At 31.5% G+C, this 23,551-nt stretch overlaps 1 protein-coding gene across 1 annotated transcript; it reads right to left on the bottom strand.

Moving 5' to 3' along the window:
* Positions 1 to 2,531: 2,531 nt before the first annotated feature.
* On the bottom strand, positions 2,532 to 23,551 carry LOC148302942 (transmembrane protease serine 9-like). Its single transcript, XM_088270842.1, has 13 exons — positions 22,994 to 23,551; positions 21,938 to 22,081; positions 21,757 to 21,854; positions 20,693 to 20,926; positions 19,938 to 20,139; positions 18,549 to 18,707; positions 13,091 to 13,152; positions 6,320 to 6,947; positions 5,671 to 5,814; positions 5,093 to 5,190; positions 4,309 to 4,542; positions 3,654 to 3,855; positions 2,532 to 2,831 (listed from the first exon to the last, which is right to left on the bottom strand). Exons 1-13 carry the CDS (start codon positions 23,549 to 23,551, stop codon positions 2,664 to 2,666), a joined length of 2,931 nt encoding a protein of 976 aa, XP_088126968.1. The 3' UTR covers positions 2,532 to 2,663.

Raw genomic sequence — 23,551 nt, 5'->3', positions numbered from 1 at the left:
ATTGATATTTAATTTATAATGTTACATATTTTTCTTTATATCATAATTCATTACGAATATTGCAATATTTTAAAAGTAAATAAGTAAACGATTTAGATTATGTAGAAAATGTATTGAACCCTAACCGTACTTTTTAAATATTTTTAACCAAAATCGTTGATATTTGACTACAATTTTGCAACGTGGCAAACACAAGCATATTATTATTGTATTTATTATTGTTTTAATAAACCAAAGCATTCCATTTTGAAAATTTTTGTTTTATTTTAAATGAGTTCCTCTTTCTACAAACACATCCTTCAAATCAGTGATCGGCAAACTATTTAGCCAAAAAGCCAATATGCACTTTACAACGATTAAAAGTTTTCTTGAGAGTCAAATCGGTTTGCAATTCTAGTTAAACTTAATTATAATTTTAGACCTTAAGTTATATTAGACAATATAACTTAATTTCATACAAAATAAGGACTTTAATAATTGATTAAAAACTTATTTTTATTTTAACATAAATGTTAATAATATTAGTATGTAACCGCTCACCAAGATTTTTATGTCTACCTGTTTCGAGACGTACCCGTCTCTCCGTCAGGACAATCACATGTCTAAATGTATGTATATGTTGACGTCGCGTAAGCTGGTTCATAACGTAGGTTATTAAATCGCATCAAATGTCACAGCGCAAGTGGATGATGAGGATATGGAATTATTGGACTTACCTTTTGGTAGATCTTCGGATTGCTCTAAGGAGAACTGTTACAAGCTGCAAACTCCACAATGTAATGTTTCACGTTTTCGTCACAATAGCTTTGATTTGTAAGGTATTCAAAGAACTTTTTTTTATTTAAATTTATTATTTAATATACATATATTTAGCGCGGATGCGTATCGAACTAAGGCAAAGCGAGTACTGAAATAATTGCAACAATAAAAATGTTCCAATTCGTTTTTTTTTGGAATATTCAAAAAGGTGCGAAAGAGACAGGATAGAGTTGTACCGGAGAAAATGGGAAAACGATAGGAATAAATTTACACTGTGGCACATTATCAAAAACAACCTAACCATATCGCTCAATCCTTTCAAGAAAGTTATAAATCAAAAAACTTGATTTTTCAGAAGAATGTTTTTAAAGTTTAAAAATATAATACAATGTTTTAAAAATAAATATCAAGCCACTTATTGAACTTTTTACTGTGCAACAGATCTTTTAGGTAAAACCTGAAGGTTTTTTCTCCATGTGAAAAATAAATTTAGTATATTTTAAAAAAATAATTAAACAATACATTTTCTTCAAAATACAAAAATAACTCTTCTGCCCTGTAGCGGGTAAATATTAAATTAAAAATATGCCTTTTTGCTGGGATAAAGTACATTTTCTGGGCATTCCGAAAACATGCGTAAGTGAAAATTTACGATTTTTGATTTATGACGTTCTTGAAAGGAGTGAGCGATATGTACTATGTCTTTTTTTTTACCAAGATTTTTTGTTGCTGTATGTAGGTGAAACATGTTATCAAAATTACAGATCAAACAAAATGCCATCGAATAATAATTTTGAGAAAAAAAATGCTCACCTATTTTGTTTGTATATTTTTTGCCAAGTAAAATCTTTTAAAATAATAATTATTTCTATATATATACAAATACCTTAGGTTACAATTAAAATAATTATTTTATTAAGTACCTACTTAAATTAAAAATAAAAATATTTTTTGCAACATGAAATTTTTAATATTGTGAAGAAATAAGGGTAAAAATAGAAAGAAAATATTTATAATCGTATAAACAAAATATTTATAAAGTTAAGATCTCTAAAATCATAATTATAACTAACATTTTTGTGTCAGTTTTTTTAAGTAATATATTTTTTATGCATTTCGCCTTAAAAAGTATATTAAGAAGTAGGTTTAATTAAAATGTAACTTTGTTTTGAAATCACAATAAAGATTTTATTATAACTTAATTATAATGTCTACCGGTTTCGAAGCTAACAGCTTCTTTATCAAGACTGATTTATACTTAATAATAGTGGTTAGCTTCGAAACCGGTTGACATTATAATTCAGTTATAATAAAATCTTTATAGTGATTTTAAAACAAAGTTACATTTTAATTATATAATGGAATATCACAAAGTTAGTGCTTCAAATATAAATTATATAATAATACCTAAGTGTCTAGTTGAAGTATTAGTTTCTTCTTTATTGTTTGTCTTTTCTTCTGTCATTCGCCTATATTTTTTTTTCAATTTGTTGTCAAGCCACTTCAATGATTCTTGTTTAGTGATAAAACTGTTCAAAAAGTATTTTATATTAATTATTGTGACATTCTCGCCCACAACCATCAATCTTTAAGCACCTACACCCTCTTCATCCTTCAACGTCCCAAGGACACAACTCTAAAATTTAGATTTAGCTTCACATACGGTGTTTGAAAACGATGCAGAATGCATAGAAACACGTGAAATGAATTTTAAGAAACAGTGGTATATACCAAGTAAAACTCAAATAAAAAATTATTAAGTAGAATTGAGGGGAATCCACGTGGTCAGTAAATTAGTCAAAAAATTAATTATGTAACTCGACAATTGTAAACTTAGAATTTTGAAGACTTGGGTGTTCTACTAAATCAGAAATTAATGAAAACCAGGTTAAAGGATCTGCTGACTAAACAGCCACGGTCAGCTTGGGTTGTATCCAAGGGAGGTAGTTGACTACGTTGACATAGGCAGCGGGGACTCCCTGAGTGGCGCAGCCCAGGCCCCACGCCACGAGCCCCGCGAGGGTGTACCTTCCAGGGGTGGTCTCGCACACCAGGCCGGATCCACCGTCACCCTGAAACCAAGAAATAATACTTGCGGTATTGGAATAATGATATTTTTATTAATAATAAACGATAACGTGATAAATAGCATACCAAACAAATGTCCAAACGGAGTTCCGGTACTAACAATATATATTGATGCTATTGAATCAAAGCAGGTATACACATAGGAATGATTGAGTCGTAAGCGAAATTTCAACGGCGATGGTTAAATGCGGCGAAGAAAGCATGTTTATACTTATCACATATTTTAATGCAGGGCTTTTTTAAAACAAAAAAGTCCCGGAACTCAATTCATGACAATTTTTTTACGAAAAACATATATATTCAAATATTAAGTATTCATTGCAATACCATATTTTATCATTTTGACGAATTATATAAATATAGAGTGTAATTACGTAAGCGCAAACATTGTTTAGTCGAATTGATATTGAAATTTAAAAATATATAAGTATATATCAGTGAAAAAAGGTGTCGGAACGCCATTCCACCGCGTTACATAAAAAAGTCCTGTTGGAATGTAAAGTCATGTAAAATTTTCAATACAATCTGTGAATTACTTCAGGAGATTTAAGATTTTGAAGAAACTAAGATTTTTATAAGATATTCATCAAACCCTCACCCGCACCCGGTTTGTACACGGCACTACATCATATAAACGCAGTGTTATCTTGATCTGAACACATGAAGGATAGGTGATCAGCCCTCCAGTACGGTAACCGATCGTGCTGACCATCACAATACGGAGGTAGACATTATATATAGATTACCGTGTTGAATATTTATATAACAATTCGATAATCTTGAAAACTAATTAAATGTCATATTACCGTGCAAGAATCCTTGTTGATTTCTCCACCAGCGCAGATAAAGGAAGTACGATCCAGCAGGAAAGAAGTCCCCAGTCTGGTAGTTCGCAATGTAGTCTCACAAGTAGCCGCAGGTACTACAATCACATCAACAGACTTTAGGATACTCTGGTACTGTCCGTTAGGGCCGAATTGATCTTTGCCCCATCCAGCAACCCAGCACCTAGAATGAAATGACATATTGATTAGTGAACATAGATGAAGAAGTTATCGAGATGGGAATATGGAAGTTTGGGTGATTACAGGCTTCGTAAAATACGCATTAATTTCGAAATCGAAAGTTCACCTCGTCAGGCCTGTGTGAAGATCATGGGAGATCTAATTAAAACCGAAATGAATACGATTTCTTTAGAAGGTATAGTTACTTAAATCAGTTTTTGTATACGATAATTTCAATCAATCAATCAGTGCACCAATTTGGTTGAGTATAGAGTATTTTTAGACCATTTGACATTTAAAAAAACCTAAGCTGGAAAATATATAAATATGGGAAAAGTATCGAATTCCACCCAATTTGGAATCCAAAACAGTTACACATTAGTCATACTTGTAGTGTAAAGGCAATATATTTTTGTACCTTCTTCCTAAATTTAGTTTAATTTAAAGCTGCGCTTACCTCTGAGAATCAAATGATTGTGCAGCTGTAGGAAGACATATGGGTACTATGCCCTGAGCTCCTACAGGAACACCTCCAACGAGCCTTATGAGAGCCACGTCATTTTGTAAAGTATTTGGATTAAAAGCCTCGTGAGTCCAAACTCTTGCTATTGAGAAATCCCTGTATGGGTATTGCTCGTAGTTCGCTGAACCATCCCACTCACCAAGACGGATCTTGATTCCACTGCCATTACTGGAACAAAAAAATGCAGTAAAGCCATACCAACGTTTAATCTAATCCTCCATACACTGCTCATAGGCCGCCGAAACCATCGCCTTCAACTCCTTTAGCGAAATTTGTTTGATGGCCTCTATCATTGCAAAGCGGCGACACCGCAGTGTGAATATGAGTTTTAGAATTAAAAAAATATCACGCGGAGCCATATCTGGTGAATACGGTGGTTTAATTGATCGTATTTATTGAGTTTTTTGCCTTATTTTCGATCAAAATCGTAGCTCGGTGAGATGTCGCGTTCTCGTTTGCGTCGTGCGAAATACAAAAAAATCCCTCTACAATTCCGGCCATTGAGTATTTTTCTTAAATTCATGTACATTTTATTTGAATATTTGAAAATGATTAAATATTTATTATAATTTGGTCAGGTTTGTTTTAAATGGAATTTCCTATTTCAATATACATAAAATGTGTAAGTGACAAGTTTCTTTGATTTAAAAAATAGTTTTTTTGGGTGTTATTTAAAAGCTCTATAAAATACCATACAAAAATATAAAATATATCTTACGGGTATGCAGAGATTCGGTGAACCGTGGTCAAAACATTTTGAACGTCAAGCAACACTCCTCCTCCGACGTATTGGTTTGCTGTTGTTAAAATAACTGCCTGAAATTTAACAGTACGTTTACAATATTTTGAATAAGTAAGCGGATAAATACTGGATAAAACTCCCGAATGATTTTTATTACGATATTTCATTGATGTATATTAAGAATTTTAGGTTTTTATTAAGATATTATATCGACGATGGTAGTTTGAATAGGAAAGGTAGATGTGAAAAATACATCGTAAATACCCAGACCAATTAAAAATAAATCTTTCTTGAATTTATACTGCAATTGGCATGAATCGAGCATCGCGACGCCAGTTTCGCGGTCGAGCGTCTACTCAACTACGCCACGGCGTCTGTCCATTTACTATTAATGATATAGGTGTTCTGTGTATTCTAATGATGCAGGTATCCTTATTTAAATTTATTTCAACTTTACTTTGTGATTTTCCAATAACATTTGATAGAGCTTTACTTGTACTACTCTACCCAATAATTCCATACTGTAGAATAGACTATTACTCGTAAAGTCATACCATCCACGGGTAATCCCCATATCTTGTCTGCCCAGCCAGAGTAGGGTATACTATAGTTCCTGTCACATGAGACCCACAAGATTGCTGCCCGGAACTAATGGGAAGACAGCAGTATTTCAAACCCGTGGCGCATGTTACTGGAACCTTAAAGAAAATTGCACAGTTTAAAGAAACAAAGATATTTCGATGTATATAATTGTACATACAACAAAAGTCCTTCAATATATATAATTTTACATGCATATGTTCACGTATTATTTGGACACGAAGTAATTCAAATATTTTATTTTGCAAGATTAATAAATTTGTTACAGCTTTTCAAAATGATTATGTACGGGAAATGTAACTTATTCTTATAAATTAAAACGGTTGTTGGTAAAAAAAATGCACTCAATTTTATTCCTCTTCATTATATTATTTATGTTTGTTACGTACTGATAGAACAGAACGAAGACCTTCAAGAAATACTTGGCACGACCCGATCAAACAATAACCTAAAATCCGGTCGTGTCAAAAGTCTTCGTAACTGGAAGGCACGTGTGTCTATCTAGACACCTATATAGATGTAGAAAGGCTAGAAGGGATGTTAGGTGTGGCGTTCCATCATATATGCCTAAATAAATAAGGATTAAATTAGTAATAATCTCACCGCTACTACAACGCGGAAATCGATGAGTCCCGTTCCATCCGTATTTCCAGTAGTCACATTACATTGGGATGCCAAATAGCAAGCGCAGCCATTTACTTGTCGCTTGTCTCTTGGAAACGCTACACTGTCAACAACGTTTGCTTCTCCGACGAATTCGATTTCTTCGCCTTCTCCGAATTTCGTCAAAGGCTCCGAATCCCTGGTTCTAAATGGGCCTTGCGTTTGAACTCGAGGGTCGATTTGAGGAAAGGCGGTGGTGGTAGGAACTGGAGTAAGGGGTGGAGGAGTAGCGGTGGTAGGTGCTGTGGTTGGTAAAGTCGGCGGAGGTCCTGTCGGGATAGTCTGCGGACCTGTTACTGTAGTTGGTGGGAGAGTAGTCGGGGGAGGAAGTGCGGTACTGGAGGCTGGCGGAAGCGTGGACGCCGGAGGGGGCGGCGTTCCGGGAATAGTAGAAGCGACTGGAGCTGCTGTGGTGGCGAAGGTAGGTGGGAGGGTCGAAGGTGTCACGACAGGTGGTAGCGCTGTTGAAGGACTTCCTGCAGTCACTATGGACCCGTGCTTGTGGTTACGTTGGGGCACCGGAGCAACGATGACTCCGAGACATGAAGTCAGTATCCAAAAACATATTCTGCAAATAATATTAAGAATTCATTAAAAAATGTGCCATAATATGATAGTTTATTATTATGTTTGTATAAACAGCACAGGAGCTCAGTCTCTATTTTGGAGAGGCACAGCGAATCTAAAACTATAAGATTGCCGTATGTATAAATATTTGGAAATTGTATTATGTTGTAGGTACTTAAAAAAGTAACTATATAATTTTTTTCTTTATTTAAAATTCTTTTGCATTACATAAATTCAAAAACAAAAAGATATTTATAAAAAATAAAAATAAATACAAAAAAAGATCCCACAAAGGCATGGCCTGTGTGTGGGTATACAAAATAAATAGTCATAGTACAGGGTATAAGGGTATAGGTTTCTAAGTATAATTAGTTAATACAAAATACAAAAAACTTAAATTAAATACAAAAAAAAAAAAAAAAAAATATTAAATAATTAAAAAAAAAAACAGCCAATGCCAATACAGCATGTTATGGGCACCCGTACTAAATGAACATATTTTTTTTTCTGGCAGGATTTCAAAAAACATGTTCAGTAATACAGATTGATTTCGAAAATACATATAATATTTGGTATTCATTCCCATCACATCTATTACGGCACACAATTTTTTTGTCTACTATCAACTAATTTTTGTATTTATATATATATATATATATATATATATATATATATATATATATATATATATATATATATATATATATATATATATATATATATATATATATATATATATATATATATATATATATATATATATATATATATATATATATATATTATATATATATATATATATATATATATATATATATATATATATATATATATATATATATATATATATATATATATATATATATATATATATATATATATATATATATATATATATATTATATATATATATATATATATATATATATATATTTATATATGTATATATATATATATATATATATATATATATATATATATATATATATATATATATATATATATATATATATATATGTTTATATATATATAAAACATGTTCAGTAATACAGATTGATTTCGAAAATACATATAATATTTGGTATTCATTCCCATCACATCTATTACGGCACACAATTTTTTTGTCTACTATCAACTAATTTTTGTATTTATATATATATATATATATATATATATATATATATATATATATATATATATATATATATATATATATATATATATATATATATATACATATATATATATATATATATATATATATTTATATATATATATATATATATATATATATATATATATATATATATATATATATATATATATATATATATATATATATATATATATATATATATATATATATTTATATATATATATATGTTTATATATATATATATATTTATATATATATATATATATATATATATATATATATATAAACATATATATATATTTATATATATATGTTTATATATATATATATATATATACACCGCAGGACAAAAAAATTTACGAGTTTACTTGCTACCGCACGCCTTGACTTTACTGAACTCTTTTTCTAAGAAATCCTTTATCGATACCTCTTTCTTTTGTTCAATAAATTAAAGACACTTTGTGTCACCTTTCTACAATATTTACATTTTAAAATGTCTCAACAATTTTGTTTTACCCGCGTTTGAGGGAACATAACACAACAATCATGGAAAGTGCAAAGCAAATGTCGATTGCGATAAAATCCAAAATAACCACACTGTCGCAACAAAACATATCTAATTGTAAAATATCTCGTTGAGTTGGGTATTCAGAAGGTGCAGTGAGGTTTTTATTTAAAAAAATTCCAAGAAACTGGATCCATAGAACGGAAAAAAGGAAAGGATGGGGGCGCGCAACATCTGCCCTAGATGATCGCTTAATAAAAAAAATTGTTATGCGCGATCGATTTTTAACGGCACTTAAAATACACGCAGAGGTGCAGTCTACCAGCTAATCAACATTTTCCGTAAAAACAGTGTCCAGGTGGCTGTTGGAGCATGGTTTCCAAGCACGAAGTCCCGCTAAGAAACCATTACTGACGAACAAAATGCAGAAGGCTAGACTGGATTGGGCGAAGGAGCACCAGAATTGGACCTTGGAGGATTGGCAAAATGTTATTTTCTCCGATGAATCAAAATTCAACCTTTTTGGTCCAGACGGCAGAAAGATAGTTCGACGAAAACTTGGGGAAAGATACCATCCGTCGTGCGTCACTCAAACCGTTAAACATTCACCCTACGTCATGATTTGGGGGTGCATGACAGAGTACGGTTTGGGACCTCTAAATTTTATACAGGGTACGATGAATGCCATCCAGTACAAAAAAGTGTTGAAAAACCATCTTATTCCAACAATCGAGGACATTACGCAGTATACCGCGGACCCGATTTTTCAGGACGATTTGGCGCCGTGCCATAGAGCCCGCACTGTGAGTACAAATATTTATTTTTTAATGCACTTTGTAGACCACTTGATAAATAATTTATTGTTTTTCTTACAGATCATTGAATACAAGGATAAAATTGGCTTAAAATCGTTGACGTGGCCCGGGAATAGTCCTGATTTGAACCCGATAGAAAATTTATGGGCGATTATGAAAAAAAAAGTTAGGAAAAAAAAATAAAAAAACATTGAGGAATTAAAAAAAAACTTGATTCAAGTTTAGGAAGAAGAAATAACATCAGAAATTTAAGATTCGCTTTACGCTTCGTTAAATAATAGAATTTTACATGTTATAAAAAATAAAGGTGAATTCACTAAGTATTAAATATTTTAAAATGTTATAAATATGTTTAAATGTAAAATACCTTAATTTAAAATAAAGCGATTAGAACCTTCTTCTTAAATATGAATTAAAAAATTACATGTCTTTTATTACTCCATCACAAACACTCGACCATAAATGAACCGTTATGGGTCTCTAAGGTTCGGATAATCTGATACCTGGTATATAATGGCAATTTCTGAGTACAATTCATGAGTAAGATCTTTCATTTTAACCTTGAAGTAACGAGTAGTCATCACATATGTTAAACAATACAAAAAAAACTAATTAAATATCAAGAATAATTCATTATGTGTCAATTTTAGTTTTTTTGAGGACTCGTAAATTTTTTTGTCCAGGGGTGTATATATATATATATATATATATATATATATATATATATATATATATATATATATATATATATATATATATATTTATATATTTATATATATATATATATATATATATATTTATATATATATATATATATATATATATATATATATATATATATATATATATATATATATATGTATATATATATATATATATATATATATATATATATATATATATATATATATATATATATATATACATATGTAAGTATGTATGCATGTCATGTATTTGTAATATACACGTATAATATCAAAATACAGGAATGCCGTATTCACATATAATTGATGATAAATAACTAGGCCCAACGTATTATTGTCATTTGTATACCATCGTTCGCAGTGTTTCCCATTGTGAAAGCCCTTAATAAGTTAATAAAATGTTTTATTTTTAAACCAAACACAAAACTTGCAGAAATCTACTTATCTAGATACAGTGATTATTTAACAATATTTTAATATGTCCAACATTGATTAAAAATACGATTACGAATTGTTAATAGGAATAATTACAAATATGTAGATGTTTTACAAAGACCATGCAATTTGACGGAAGTATTTGGAAACTTACAGGACTTTGTCTAACGGTGTATTTTTATTTATTCTCACAATAGATTATACACCCTACGGATGATATATCAATATTAAAGGTGTCTCAACTTCAGATTTATCAATATACTAAAAAAGATAGAAGTTTGAGCATCATAAGGCTTACGACCTGGCATTTTACTGGCTTAAGTGATCACTTTATACACATGAGTAACATTCATCATTGTGACCAATATTAAACATCCTTATTGCATTTATTTTTCTTTTTTTTTTTACTAAAATCAGTTTTACCAAATAAAAATCTATCAGCGGAAGCTAAACTGGCAGTACACAATGGAGTTCTGGTTCCAACCCTTATGTATGGAAGCGAAGCATGGAGTTGGCAAAAGAAGGATGAAAGCAGACTGAATGCAGTCGAAATGCGATCCCTCAGACGAATGTGTGGCAAAACGATGTTTGATAGATGTTCGAATGATGAAATAAGGAAAGAATGTAAGGCTGAGATAAGCATTTTCGATAAAATTAAGAAAGGTGTGTTGAGATGGTTTGGACATGTGGAGCGTATAAGTGAAGAAAGAACGGTTAAACAAATTTATGGAGCGAATGTAGTTGGAAAAAGAAGCAGAGGACGACCGAGGAAAACTTGGCACAATCAGGTATGTCAAATGCTTGAAAGCGGCCGGGTCAGGAGTCGTAATAATCGTCGGGTATGTATGAGGAGATGCATGAATGTAGAAGAGGCAAAGAATGTTTGCAAAGACAGAGTGGTGTGGCGTTCGATTCTCTCTGCCTACCCCTGCGGGGAAGCGGCGTGATGGTTAGTTAGTTAGTTAGTTAGCTTTAAAAATTTCTTAGATTCCTTTCATATAAATTCTTTTCACAATCGAATAATAATAAACTTGATTGTAAACTCATCAAATACAATTATCTAAAAATGGTCATTTCAGACTTTCTCTCTCCTAATGATTTATGTGAAATAATTGAGAATGAAACTTACCTACTAGGAGTAATGTGTATACTTAAAAAAATTCTCAACTGTTAGCTTAACTATCAGCCAAACTTCCAAATTTATGAAATAATTACTTAATTTATCATTAGATTAAAACCAATATTTTTAGCTTTTCCACTTTTTTATTTGACCAGCGACCGGGTTTCGTCGTTACCGACATCATCAGACTGGTGAGAGGCTATACAAATTGTTATGTTATATATAAAAGAAGGCAGGAGTTGATAACCATGATTTGATATAATTTTATGAGAAATTAATTTAATTTGAGTGAATTTAAGTATTGTATGATATTTAAAATATTTTTTATAAAGGTTTTTTTGTATTGAAAGCACGATTTTATAAAAAGTTATAATAGATTTGCATTTAACTTTATATAAAATCGTGCTTTCAATACAAAAAAACCTTTATAAAAAATATTTTAAATATCATACAATACTAAAATTCACTCAAAATAAATTAATTTCTCATAAAATTATATCAAATCATGGTTATCAACTCCTGCCTTCTTTTATATATAACATAACAATTTGTATAGCCTCTCACCAGTCTGATGATGTCGGTAACGACGAAACCCGGTCGCTGGTCAAATAAAAAAGTGGAAAAGCTAAAAATATTGGTTTTAATCTAATAATAAATTAAAAATGCAATTCCATCACGAAGTGTCAGTGGATAATATAAATCTATTACATAGTTACTTGCACGTGAAAGGAATCCAAGGTCATTGCAAACACAACTCATTCAAAAATTAGTGCCATATCATTCAATAATGGGTAGAACAATGAACGTTACACAAGTGCATAAAGTGATCACTTAAGCCAGCCAAAAACTAAGTCTAAAGCCCGATATTTCTTTCATAATTTTCCAAATCACAGGTATAGAGAATTAAGAAAAACCTTTAGTATTTTTTGACATCTCATCAAAGATGAAGAAGAATATGGAAGTCTGAGCATTTACGGGGCTTACTACCGTCATAGGCTGGTTTAAGTGATCACTTTACACACGTGTAACATTCACCGATTCTACCCATAATTGACAACCACACTACTCAAATTCTTGGAAGTTCTATATATATGAACCAATTTAGAAACCTTGTTCATGAATCACTAGAACTTCACTAGAGACATCTATTGGTGAGATGTAAAGAAGCTTTTTTTTTACTAAGCAGAAACTCTTATATTATTTATTATTGGAGACAATCCAGATTTTGTGAACAAGTATTTGGACACACTCAAAATGTTGTAAAAACCTTTATTATTTTTTATTGATATATTTTTAAGGGTGCACAGAATGGAGATTTTAGAGTTATACACATTTAAAAAATACAAAACAAGGTCTAGATAATGTTAATAAATCAAATTGTGCACTTTTTTCTCAATGAAAAATTCTACCTGCGTGAGAACATATTTTTACACAGATCACAAAATACAACGAAACCAGTTGTAAAACACTTCTTCGCACTTCACAGAAGAAAATGGTATTTCCAAAACTAGGCGTGCATAAATATAGCTCCGCTGGAGTCATTATCTCGTGACCAGAGAACATATTGGTGAGGGATATAAAATTTCTGGTTTTTCCACTGGGTTTATTTTGACAGCAAAATTACGATCTGCAAATAGATATCAAGTAATAAATTGGTTTAACTGCTGCATTTCTCGGTAAAGGGCCGGATCAAGTGTAGAGCTTGTATATTTCAATGATTTATGGAATCTGTAATTTTAGGGAGACCCGCCAAGTCTCCTGATGTGGCTTATCTATGAAATTTTTAGAAAAAAAAACTTTAATCTACTTTGTTAAAAAATACAATAAAATCATCTTGTATGTTTTTTTAAAAAAGGTATGATTTTTTTTATTGTTTTTAAAAAGTCGATGAAAAAGGATATCGTTAGAGAAAATTTGCCTTTTCATATTAGAAAAATAAGTTTACAAATAATCGTCTTAATATAATATGTCAACGATAACGCAAAACAATTACACGTTTTATATAAGTATATAATAATATCCCTTAATTTTGTGTTTAAAAATACATTCTTCTTAAATATTTATCAATAACTTACATACAACAACAACAACAACAAAAATAGGTTTTAAAGTAATATAGTTTTATAAATTGGAAACATATATCCATGACAATGTAAAAAAAAAAGATGTACTTTTAAAAAAAAATCAGACTCTTTGTAATATTTTTGGATTCCCTAAAATTAATTGTAAGTGGTCAGTTCTTCCATTGATTCTTCTGATTCTTCAATCATATCATTATATGGAGATCGTCCTTTTACATAAATATAAATGACTATTTCGTTAACGTATGTACTAATGTCATATTATATTAAGTAAAAGGTTCCTAAGTATTCTATAATATAAATAAATATATAACTAAATATGGTAGTCAACTTATGTAATAAATCACTTAGTCATGTTATAGATTAGTTATAATAATAAACATATACTTTTACATAACGCTCACTCCTTTCAACAACGTCATATATCAAAAAAATTGATTTTTCATGAGATCCCTTTTAAAGTTTAAAAATATAATACAATGTATTAAAAATAAATATCAAGCCACTTATTGAACTTTTTACTGTGCAATTGATCTTTTTGGGTAAAACCTGAATGTTTTTTCTCCATTTAAAAATATTTAGTTTATTTAAAAAAATAATTAAACAATAACTTTTATTCATTTAAAAAATACCTTTTCTTCAAAATGCAAAAACCCTGTAGCGGGTAAATATTAAGTAAAAAATATGCCGCTTTTCCTGGGATATAGTACATTATCTGGGCATTCCGAAAACATGCACAACTGAAAATTGACGATTTTTGATATATGACGTTGTTGAAAGGAGTGAGCGATAAGTTTGAAACATATCTCGAAACGCCTTTTCCCGGCTCTGTCTATTTTAACTAGTCATATTGGTGTATTAAAATAACAAATTATATAAATTAAAAGGCCATCATGTTTGCACGAGGACATTATAATTTTTGTGAATCAACCAATATAATAACAGTGTACGTACATTTCAGTTTATAAAGTGATCAAAATACAAAAGTAAATTATATTATTCGTTTAATAGAGGTGTCATGGTAATTTTCTTTTTAAAGATTCGACTTTTAACCATTCATTGTACAAAAGTATAGAAATACATAAACAGTAGGGTAGTAGTCCCAGTATAATGATTTTACTGTACTAGTGTTTACTTTTTGATGACAGTGAACGGGTAAAAGAATATATTATAATTGAATCGAAAATCCTATTTAACCTTCCTCCCTTTCTAAATAGCTTAACACGTGCAGGAATCCAACTCCCGTCCCAAGTATCCACCCTTCTTTCTGAATCAATTCTAGAATTGCGGGCATAATTTCTAAAATGATAAAGCTAAATGCATTTAAACTTTAAAATAATGCATTAATTGTTTTTATTATTCTCTATTATTTTTTTGTTTGTAAATAAAAATAATACTTGACACTGGCAGAAACATCATTTTACTGGGTAACTGCCAAATAAATCATTTAAAAAAACCTTCTCATAGGTTCGTACTGGTTATCGATGATCAACTAGGGGTTATTTAGGTAATACGAGATATTTTGTTCGCTCATGGAAATTGAGCGATACGGTTCACAATCTGTCGCTCGAGTCTTTTAACAGAACCATAGAAATACTCAAAAAATACTTGCATAGATTTATACATAATATTATACAGAACTCTCCACCGACCACGTGCAATTTTGGAATAATACATATCGCTCACTCCTTTCAAGAACGTCATAAATCAAAAAGCGTCAATTTTCAGTTGAGCATGTTTTCGGAATGCCCAGAAAATGTACTATATTCCAGCAAAGGAGGCATACTTTTAACTTTATATTTACCCGCTACAGGGCAGAAAATGTTGTTTTGCATTTTGAAGAAAAGATATTGTTTATTTTTTTTTATATTTACTAAATATTTTTCAAATGGAAAAAAAAACATTCAGGTTTTACCTAAAAAGATCTGTTGCACAGTAAAAATTTCAATAAATGTCTTGATATTTATTTTGAATACATTTTATTATATTTTTAATCTTTAAAAACGATCTCCTAGTGATGGCGTATTTATGTTTCTCACCCATTTGACAGTTTCTTAAAATTAAATACTATTAATTAAAATAAACTAAATATATGTACATATATAATATCACATCACCACACTTGGTGATGTGATATTATACTCACTCTGCTAAAAAATTCGCGGCATCTAATATATAATTTTGCGCAAAATTTTGCCTGTTTGCACAAAAAAAATGCAACAAAAATGTAACTGTAAGAAAATAGATTTGTTGACGAATATGGATATTTACGTATATGTATAGATAGTAATTTCAAATGGCATACTCATATTGTAAAACCCAGTGATAGTCTGAGGGCTCTAGTGAGTACTTTTGTATAATTTGTACTTTATTCTGACTAAACCAAGTCCAAAGAATATATATTCTTCGTCAGTAGAATCCATTTTGAGATATGTAATAAAGGCCATTCTACGAACACAAACTTGAAAATGAAAGATTGAAATTGAATGGTTCAAAACATGCGCACACCAAACAAACTTTTTTAAAAACTGAATTCGTACAAATAAACGAAGCTTATATATTTTATATGATTGTACATTTTTTTACGGAATAAAACTAAATAAAAATAATCTTTGGAGTGGGCTTACATTGAGTGGTAACCCAAGGGCGGGACTGATGGGCCTCCAGGGCGGGGGATATCTTGATGCACCACCAATATTTATTCGATTGTTGACATTTGTACACTCACAAATCGCTCACTCCTTTCAAAAACGTCATTAATCAAAAATCGTCAATTTTCATCGTCATTGTGCATGTTTTCGGAATGCCCAGAAAATTTACTATGTTCCAGCAAAAGAGGCATATTTTTAACTTAATATTTACCCGCTACAGGGCAGAAAATGTTGTTTTTCATTTTGAAGAAAAGATATTTTTTTTAAAATTATTTTTAAATAAACTAACTATTTTTCAAATGGAGAAAAAATCTTCAGGTTTTACCTACAAACATCTGTTGCACAGTAAAAGTTTAAGAAATGGCTTGATATTTATTTTTAGTACTTACATTAAGTTATATTTTTAAACTTTAAAAACGTTCTCCTGAAAGTCAAGTTTTTTGATTTCTGACGTTCTTGAAAAGAGTGAGCGAAATGTTTTGCACTACATTCTCTGTTTGGTCCAATAAATTGAGGCTTTATTGTACAGTATATAGGAATTTTGCGCCTGGTTTATTTGGATTATTTGAACCATTTCATATCGAATCTAGTCCAACGTTTAGGCATCATTTTAAAGTCATTGTTTTAAACGTTTCTTTCATAGAAATTTATATTTTCCAAAAGGTAATTTATTATAACAAATACACAGAATGAAAATCCAAGTTATAAAGAATTTCCACATTTTTTAAAATTTTTATTGAATATTTTAAAACTTATCTAAAGTCCACTAATTATATAACCACAGGAAAACCCTATAAATGATTTTTTACGACTAAGGTTAGTAAAAATAAAAAATTAGATTCATTATTTTATGTACATATCAAGGAAAAATATTACATACCTGTACACACCATGTACATATAATGAATTAACCATTTCAAATATGTTAAATTTATTGTACGAGTAATAAATATCAATTAAAAATATACCTTAAATAATATTAAATATGGGCAGAAGAGTTAATATTTTATTATTGTAATTGACAAGTATTTAAGCCTGTAAGTGTCAGACATCCATAATCGTTAATATATAATAACAATAAAAATATACCTCATCTCTATTTAGACATCTAAAGCACATATTTATTAATTATAAAGCAATCTTTTGGAGGTTATATTCACGGATACAATGATTTGAATAAACTAGCCATATAGAATTGTTATTTCAATTGCCATTACAATTGTCTTGAAATATCCATTGTATTTATCGCAATGTAATTAGAACCCTTTTAAACTCACCGCATGATATTCATAGATTTATAAGTTTTCTTTCATTTGTAAAGACTAAAATTATTTTTAAAAACCTGAATTCCTGAAATTTGTATAACTTATCGGTAGCATTTCTCATCAGGTTCAAGTCTCATCAGGTATACATTTGTTGTTTTATGATAATATGTAAAAGGTAAAACAACTAATAGAAAATATTTTTTTCAAGGATATCAATATGGACAAAGAAGTTTATTTTGAGGTAGGGCATGAAAGTCTGGGCATTTACAGGGCTTACGACCAGTCATTGGCTGATTAAGTGATTACTTTATACACTGTGTAAAATTTACCATTCTACTCACGATAGACAACCACATTAATCAATTTGAATTGTTTTTTATGATTCAATTGAAAAGGTCAACTTTGTATTACTTTATTGGCGATATCTATGGTTGAAATTTGTAAGTGTCGGGTTTTGGTCCCGTGGTTAGTGTCGCGGACACTTGAGTCATAATTTCTAGACTCTAACCCGCTCTATTACAATTTGATACCAATTTTTAATAATGATCCGCTTAGGCTCACAAAAATAATAATAAATTTATGTGTTTTTGGAAAAAAATAAAAACACAAATAACTTTTTTCTTAATTTTAAAAAGTAAGAAACCTTCATGAAACATTAAAGGTAAAAAATCTGTTTTTCTTTAATCCGATATAAATCGGATATCTTGGTTCGGGGATGCTTTTCTAAATAATAGACAAAATAGGAAATTTGTTTTGAACAAGGCACAATAAAATATTATTTAAAGAGAAATTTGTTTCATTCCGGCAGATTAAATTCCGGTAAAGTCAATGATAGTGTGTTCCTCGAAAAGAATTGCAAAGCTAAGCAGCTAAAGGCAGCTTAGATTGTATCCATGGGATGTAGTTGGGCACGTTGACATAGGCAGCGGGGACCCCCTGAGTGGCGCAGCCCAGGCCCCACGCCACGAGCCCCGCCAGGGTGAACCTCCCAGGGGTAGTCTCACACACCATACCGGATCCACCGTCACCCTGAAGACAAGCAATAACAATTCTAAATTTCAAATTTATAAATAATATAAAATAAGGGTGAGTTAAGATAATGTATATCAACCCTTAGAGTGCTGAGAATAGATACGGCGACAATATTAATAATAATTTTGAATAATTTATTGAGTGCCATATTCGTAAAATAAAATTTCAAGGGTGCTTGCTTAAACGGATATGGATTATAATATTTTTAAAATAAATTTAAAAAATGTCGTCAATCGGCTGACTTTGTAGAGGGGAAAGTGAAGTCACCGTATTATTGCGTCTTCTTCTCGGTCTTCTTGGGCTGGAGAATGGACTACTCAACAAGTATGACGCTTCCCTGAGCGATGGGGTATACAAGTAACACTAGTTTACTTAGCCAAAACAATATATACATATCGACGATGACCCCAGTGTATTTTATTTGGACAGTTTGATGTATTCTACACAAAATTTCGTTCTAAAAATCAGCAAATATTTGAGAAAAATATTGTTGATTTGAACACATTTAATAAAAATAACCATTTTTGCTAAAACAAAAAAAAACCTTAAGCAATTTTAGCATACACATAAACAAATATCAGCACTTAAGCGACTGGCACTCAATGGTGGATAATCCATCGCATAGAACCGACTTTTGATGGTTACTATATGTATGAAGGCAAAATAATTATTCTTGTTTTGTAATTGTTTTAATTTAGATGTGGAATATACAATATTTATTATGACGAGCGTGAAAGGACTTAGTGTGACGAACATAACAGAGAACAGAACATACCATAAGTGATGAAATGGAGGAGGAATATTAGGTGGAAATAAAAGAAAATTAGTAATATCAAAAGCATCAAGAGGTTGCATACCCGAACTCGTGAAAGCATGTCCTTTGGACGAGCTACTGGTAAAAGTTTATCAAAAAATAATGTACAACATTTTGAGTGTGTCCAAATACTTGTTCACAAATCTGGATTATCTCCAATTATATTGTAGTTTAAATTAATTAAATTTCTTCTCACCAATATGTCTCTACATAGTTAAGTTCTAGTAATTCAAGAACAAGGTTTCTAAATTGGTGACTGTTACACGTGTGTAAAGTGATCACTTAAGCCAGTTGGCCATATTCTTCTTCATGTTGGATGAGATGTCAAAAAAGTGATATAAAAATAATGTATTGTTAAAATTTTAAAACAAAATGTGTACAAGTTTTATAATTGATATTTTTTTTATAATTACTGTGCAGGAATCCTTGTTCAGTTCCCCGCCAGCGCAGATGAAGGAGGGACGATCCAGAATGAAGGACGTCCCAAGTCTGGTAGTGCGCAATGTCGCCTCACAAGTAGCAGCTGGTACTACGGGCACATCGACGGCCTTCAGGATGCTTTGATACTGTCCATTTATACCGAAAGCGTCTTTGCCCCATCCAGAAACCCAACACCTAGAATAAAACGAGATATAACATCCAAAGACAGAAAAAATCATGTTTAATTAATAAAAAAACGATTTTTATTTATTTATTTGGCATTCACCCTGTTTTAATTTCGATATTTCTGCAATTATCAAGTGTTTTTTTTTATGTACAAACAAAATAATAATAACAACCGATAAAAAAAGTTCATAGTTTAAATGCGTCTTCATCATCAACTTCATCATTTTAGAAATTGTGACCGCAATACTAGAATTAGGTGCAGAAAGAAGGGTGGATGCTTGGGTGGGGAGTTGTATTCATGCCTGTGTTTTCATGCCTATTTTGTGATTCATGCCTATTTAGAAAGTTATCCTTCTCTGTTGTGAGCAGACTCTGAAAGAACGTATGGTTTGCATCCCCTATATCTTGTCCACATACGCAATTTGGTGATGTAACACCCTTTGTCTTGTAGATAAAATATTTTTTTACTAAATCAACAGTCGTGCTGAGTTTTCTTTTCATGAATCCACAATTGGTTTATTAAATATGTTTTTTTCTTCTTATTATTTTAGGTCTTGCTTACCGCTGATTGTCAAAGGATTGCCCGGCCGTAGGAAGGCATATGGGTATTACACCTAGAGATCCCGCGGGAAGACTTCCAACAAGTCTTATGACAGCAACATCATTGTGCAAATTATTAGGATTAAAGGACTCGTGAGTCCAAACTCTCGCTATTGAGAAATCTCTGTATGGGAATTGCTCGTAGTTTGCTGAACCGTCCCATTCGCCGAGCCGGATCTTAAGACCGCTGCCATTACTAAAATCAAATAAATTAAAATTAAACAAATGAAATTCGTGCAATTATTTAATTCAATAAATTTCTATGATTTTGAATTTTATATTTAGTCGTTTTATTTGGTAAATACGAGTTTTTTCTTTAAATGTATTGTACGTGTTTAGATGCACTCACCATCATAATTAAAAAAGTTGTTCTATAATGACGCTAAATACATCGAAGTACGTGTAATATATTTTAACAAAAAGTGATATTTACCGAGTAAAATTAAAAATTAAAAACAAATATTACCAATGAATAAAAACATCTAGGAATCTTTAAAATAAGAAATAAAAGGATTGAAAAATACAGTATTCCACTGAGAACATTTTTTAAAAAGATATCATGTGTAATGTGGAAAAGTTATATGACATGATCTTGTATTTAAAAATTTCTATTGATGTATTGGATGTTTTATTGGTATTTTAAAGACAACAATAATTATATAATTTAAATGTAACTTGGTTTTAAAATCACAATAAAACAAATTTACATTTTAATATTTTATTTATTGTTTCGGCATTAACTTTATGGTAAGACATGTTACAATGATTAAAGAAAACACTTGTTTTTTACCACTTGAGTTTTATTAAAGACTACATGTTTCAGAAGTTAAACTTCCATCATTCAGGTCTGTATAATAACAGACCTGAATGATGGAAGTTAAACTTCTGAAACATGTAGTCTTTAATAAAACTCAAGTGGTAAAAAACAAGTGTTTTCTTTAATCATTGTTACATTTTAATTATAAAATGGAAAATCATAATGTTAGTGCTTTAAATATAAATTATATACAAATATAATTATCTTACGGATAAGAAGAGATTCGATGAGCGGTGGTCAACACATTTTGAGCGTCGAGCAAAACTCCTCCTCCAATGTATTGATTGTTTGTTGTCATGATGACTGCCTGAAATGGAATAATAGTTTAAACAGATCCACATTTCAATATCCTAAGATATGTGGGGATACTATTACTAGATAATGTCTTACCATCCACGGATAGTCGCCATATCTGGCCTGCCCGGGCTGAGTAGGGTAAACTGTATTTCCTGTCAAGCGAGACCCACAAGATTGCTGGCCTGAGTTGGTGGAGAGACAGCAATACCGGTAGCCTACGGCGCATGTTGTTGGTGCCTGTTGAATAAAATTAAGACGTTATAAGCGTTACATTCGAGAGTGGACAGGGATGAGAGGAGTGGAAGAGCAGTTTCATGCTGCCCAGGACAGACAAGGTTTTTCCCGAGTGATCGTCAACGTCGAGGGGACCCGGCAGGATACACGAAGAAGAGAAAACGTGTTTTTTTTTAATTAATTTCAACATATGTATGTGAACATTAGTTTGTGAACTGACATTTGCAACTGGACATAAGAGAGTTGGATGAGTTGTTCCGGACGGCGCAGGACCGTGAACCCTTTGGGCAATTGTCCACTACCCGGAATTTGACCGTCCGGGAGTCCGGTTTTGAAAAATGAAAGCGACTACGACAGTTTAGCGTTTTCGAATTTACGCGCAACGTGTTCACGCACCGATCAAGAGCACCGATCCGAAAAAATATGGACAAAAGCACATACCGATCCAAGCCAATCGTCGTTTTAAAACGCTAACTGACTTGCCGGACGGTAACATTCCGTGTATGTAATTCCGTGTAGTGGACAAACGCCCTTTGCCAGAGTTATCGTCAACGTTGGGGGGACCTGACAGGGCACGACTAGAAGAAGATTAGCGTAAAACTAAGTTTTTTTCAATGGCTTTTATTTTATTTCATTGTGTCTTCTGACATTTGAGAAATGTTAAGAAATACAAAAATGTCGCTATCATTTGATTACTCCCTTAGGTAAGGTTTACATGTTATTTTGCTTTTAATACGTAGTAATTTAATCAGTGGGGTGCAAAGAATATTGTGTCTTTGTTAAAACTTTTTTTGTAATTTCAAGAGATTAATATGAAATATTTGCAATAAATAAAAATAAAAATTATGTACTCAAAGCCGTAAATGTTTTTATTCAATATGTAAATACAATATGTAAGAATATATAATATCTTACCCCTCCAACGACCCGGAAGTCAATAAGTCCGGATCCATCCGTGTTTCCAGTCGCATTGCATTGGGATATCAAGTAGCAAGCACATCCGCTTACTATGAGCGGCGCCTGTCGTTTCTTCCTTTGAAACGACACATTTTCAGCAACATTTAGTTCAATGACGACATTCTCGTCTTCATCCTCACCCAACCCGAATTTCGTAAGCGGCTCCGTATCCCTCGTCCTTAGTGACACTCGAGGATCGATTTGAGGGAAGCCAGTGGAGCCTCCGGGAATAGTAGGTAGAGTTGGAAAAGTAGGAAAAGGGGTGAGGGTAGGGACTGGGGTGAGAGGAGGAAGGGTGGGGATGGATGTAGGGAATGTAGGAATTGTCGGGAGTGTAGGGATTACCGCACCACCGGTGGTGGTGGCGAAAGTCGGAGGAAGCGTTACAGGAGGTATCCCGGTCGGTGTGATGATCGGAGGAGGAGGTCCAGATATGATGGCACGATATCTATAGTTGTATTGGGGCTGCGGGGCGACGACGACCCCGAGACAGGCACTCAGTATCCAAAGACACAT

Source organism: Brachycentrus maculatus, unplaced genomic scaffold, assembly GCF_059751285.1.
Source record: "Brachycentrus maculatus isolate JH-2025_06_01 unplaced genomic scaffold, ASM5975128v1 h1tg000396l, whole genome shotgun sequence".
Taxonomy (NCBI): domain Eukaryota; kingdom Metazoa; phylum Arthropoda; class Insecta; order Trichoptera; family Brachycentridae; genus Brachycentrus; species Brachycentrus maculatus.
Note: the sequence above shows the minus strand (reverse complement) of the source record. Positions and strands in the feature narration are given on the sequence as shown.

Bases quoted from the DNA above. Each gene is read 5' to 3' on its own strand.
- LOC148302942 (XM_088270842.1), bottom strand. From the start codon at position 23,551: ATGTGTCTTTGGATACTGAGTGCCTGTCTCGGGGTCGTCGTCGCCCCG. The intron at 3,856-4,308 runs GTAAGCGCAGCT...ATTTCATTCTAG, and splicing joins CAATCATTTGATTCTCAGAG to GTGCTGGGTTGCTGGATGGG. The intron at 2,832-3,653 runs GTAATATGACAT...TCTTGGTTTCAG, and splicing joins TCAACAAGGATTCTTGCACG to GGTGACGGTGGATCCGGCCT.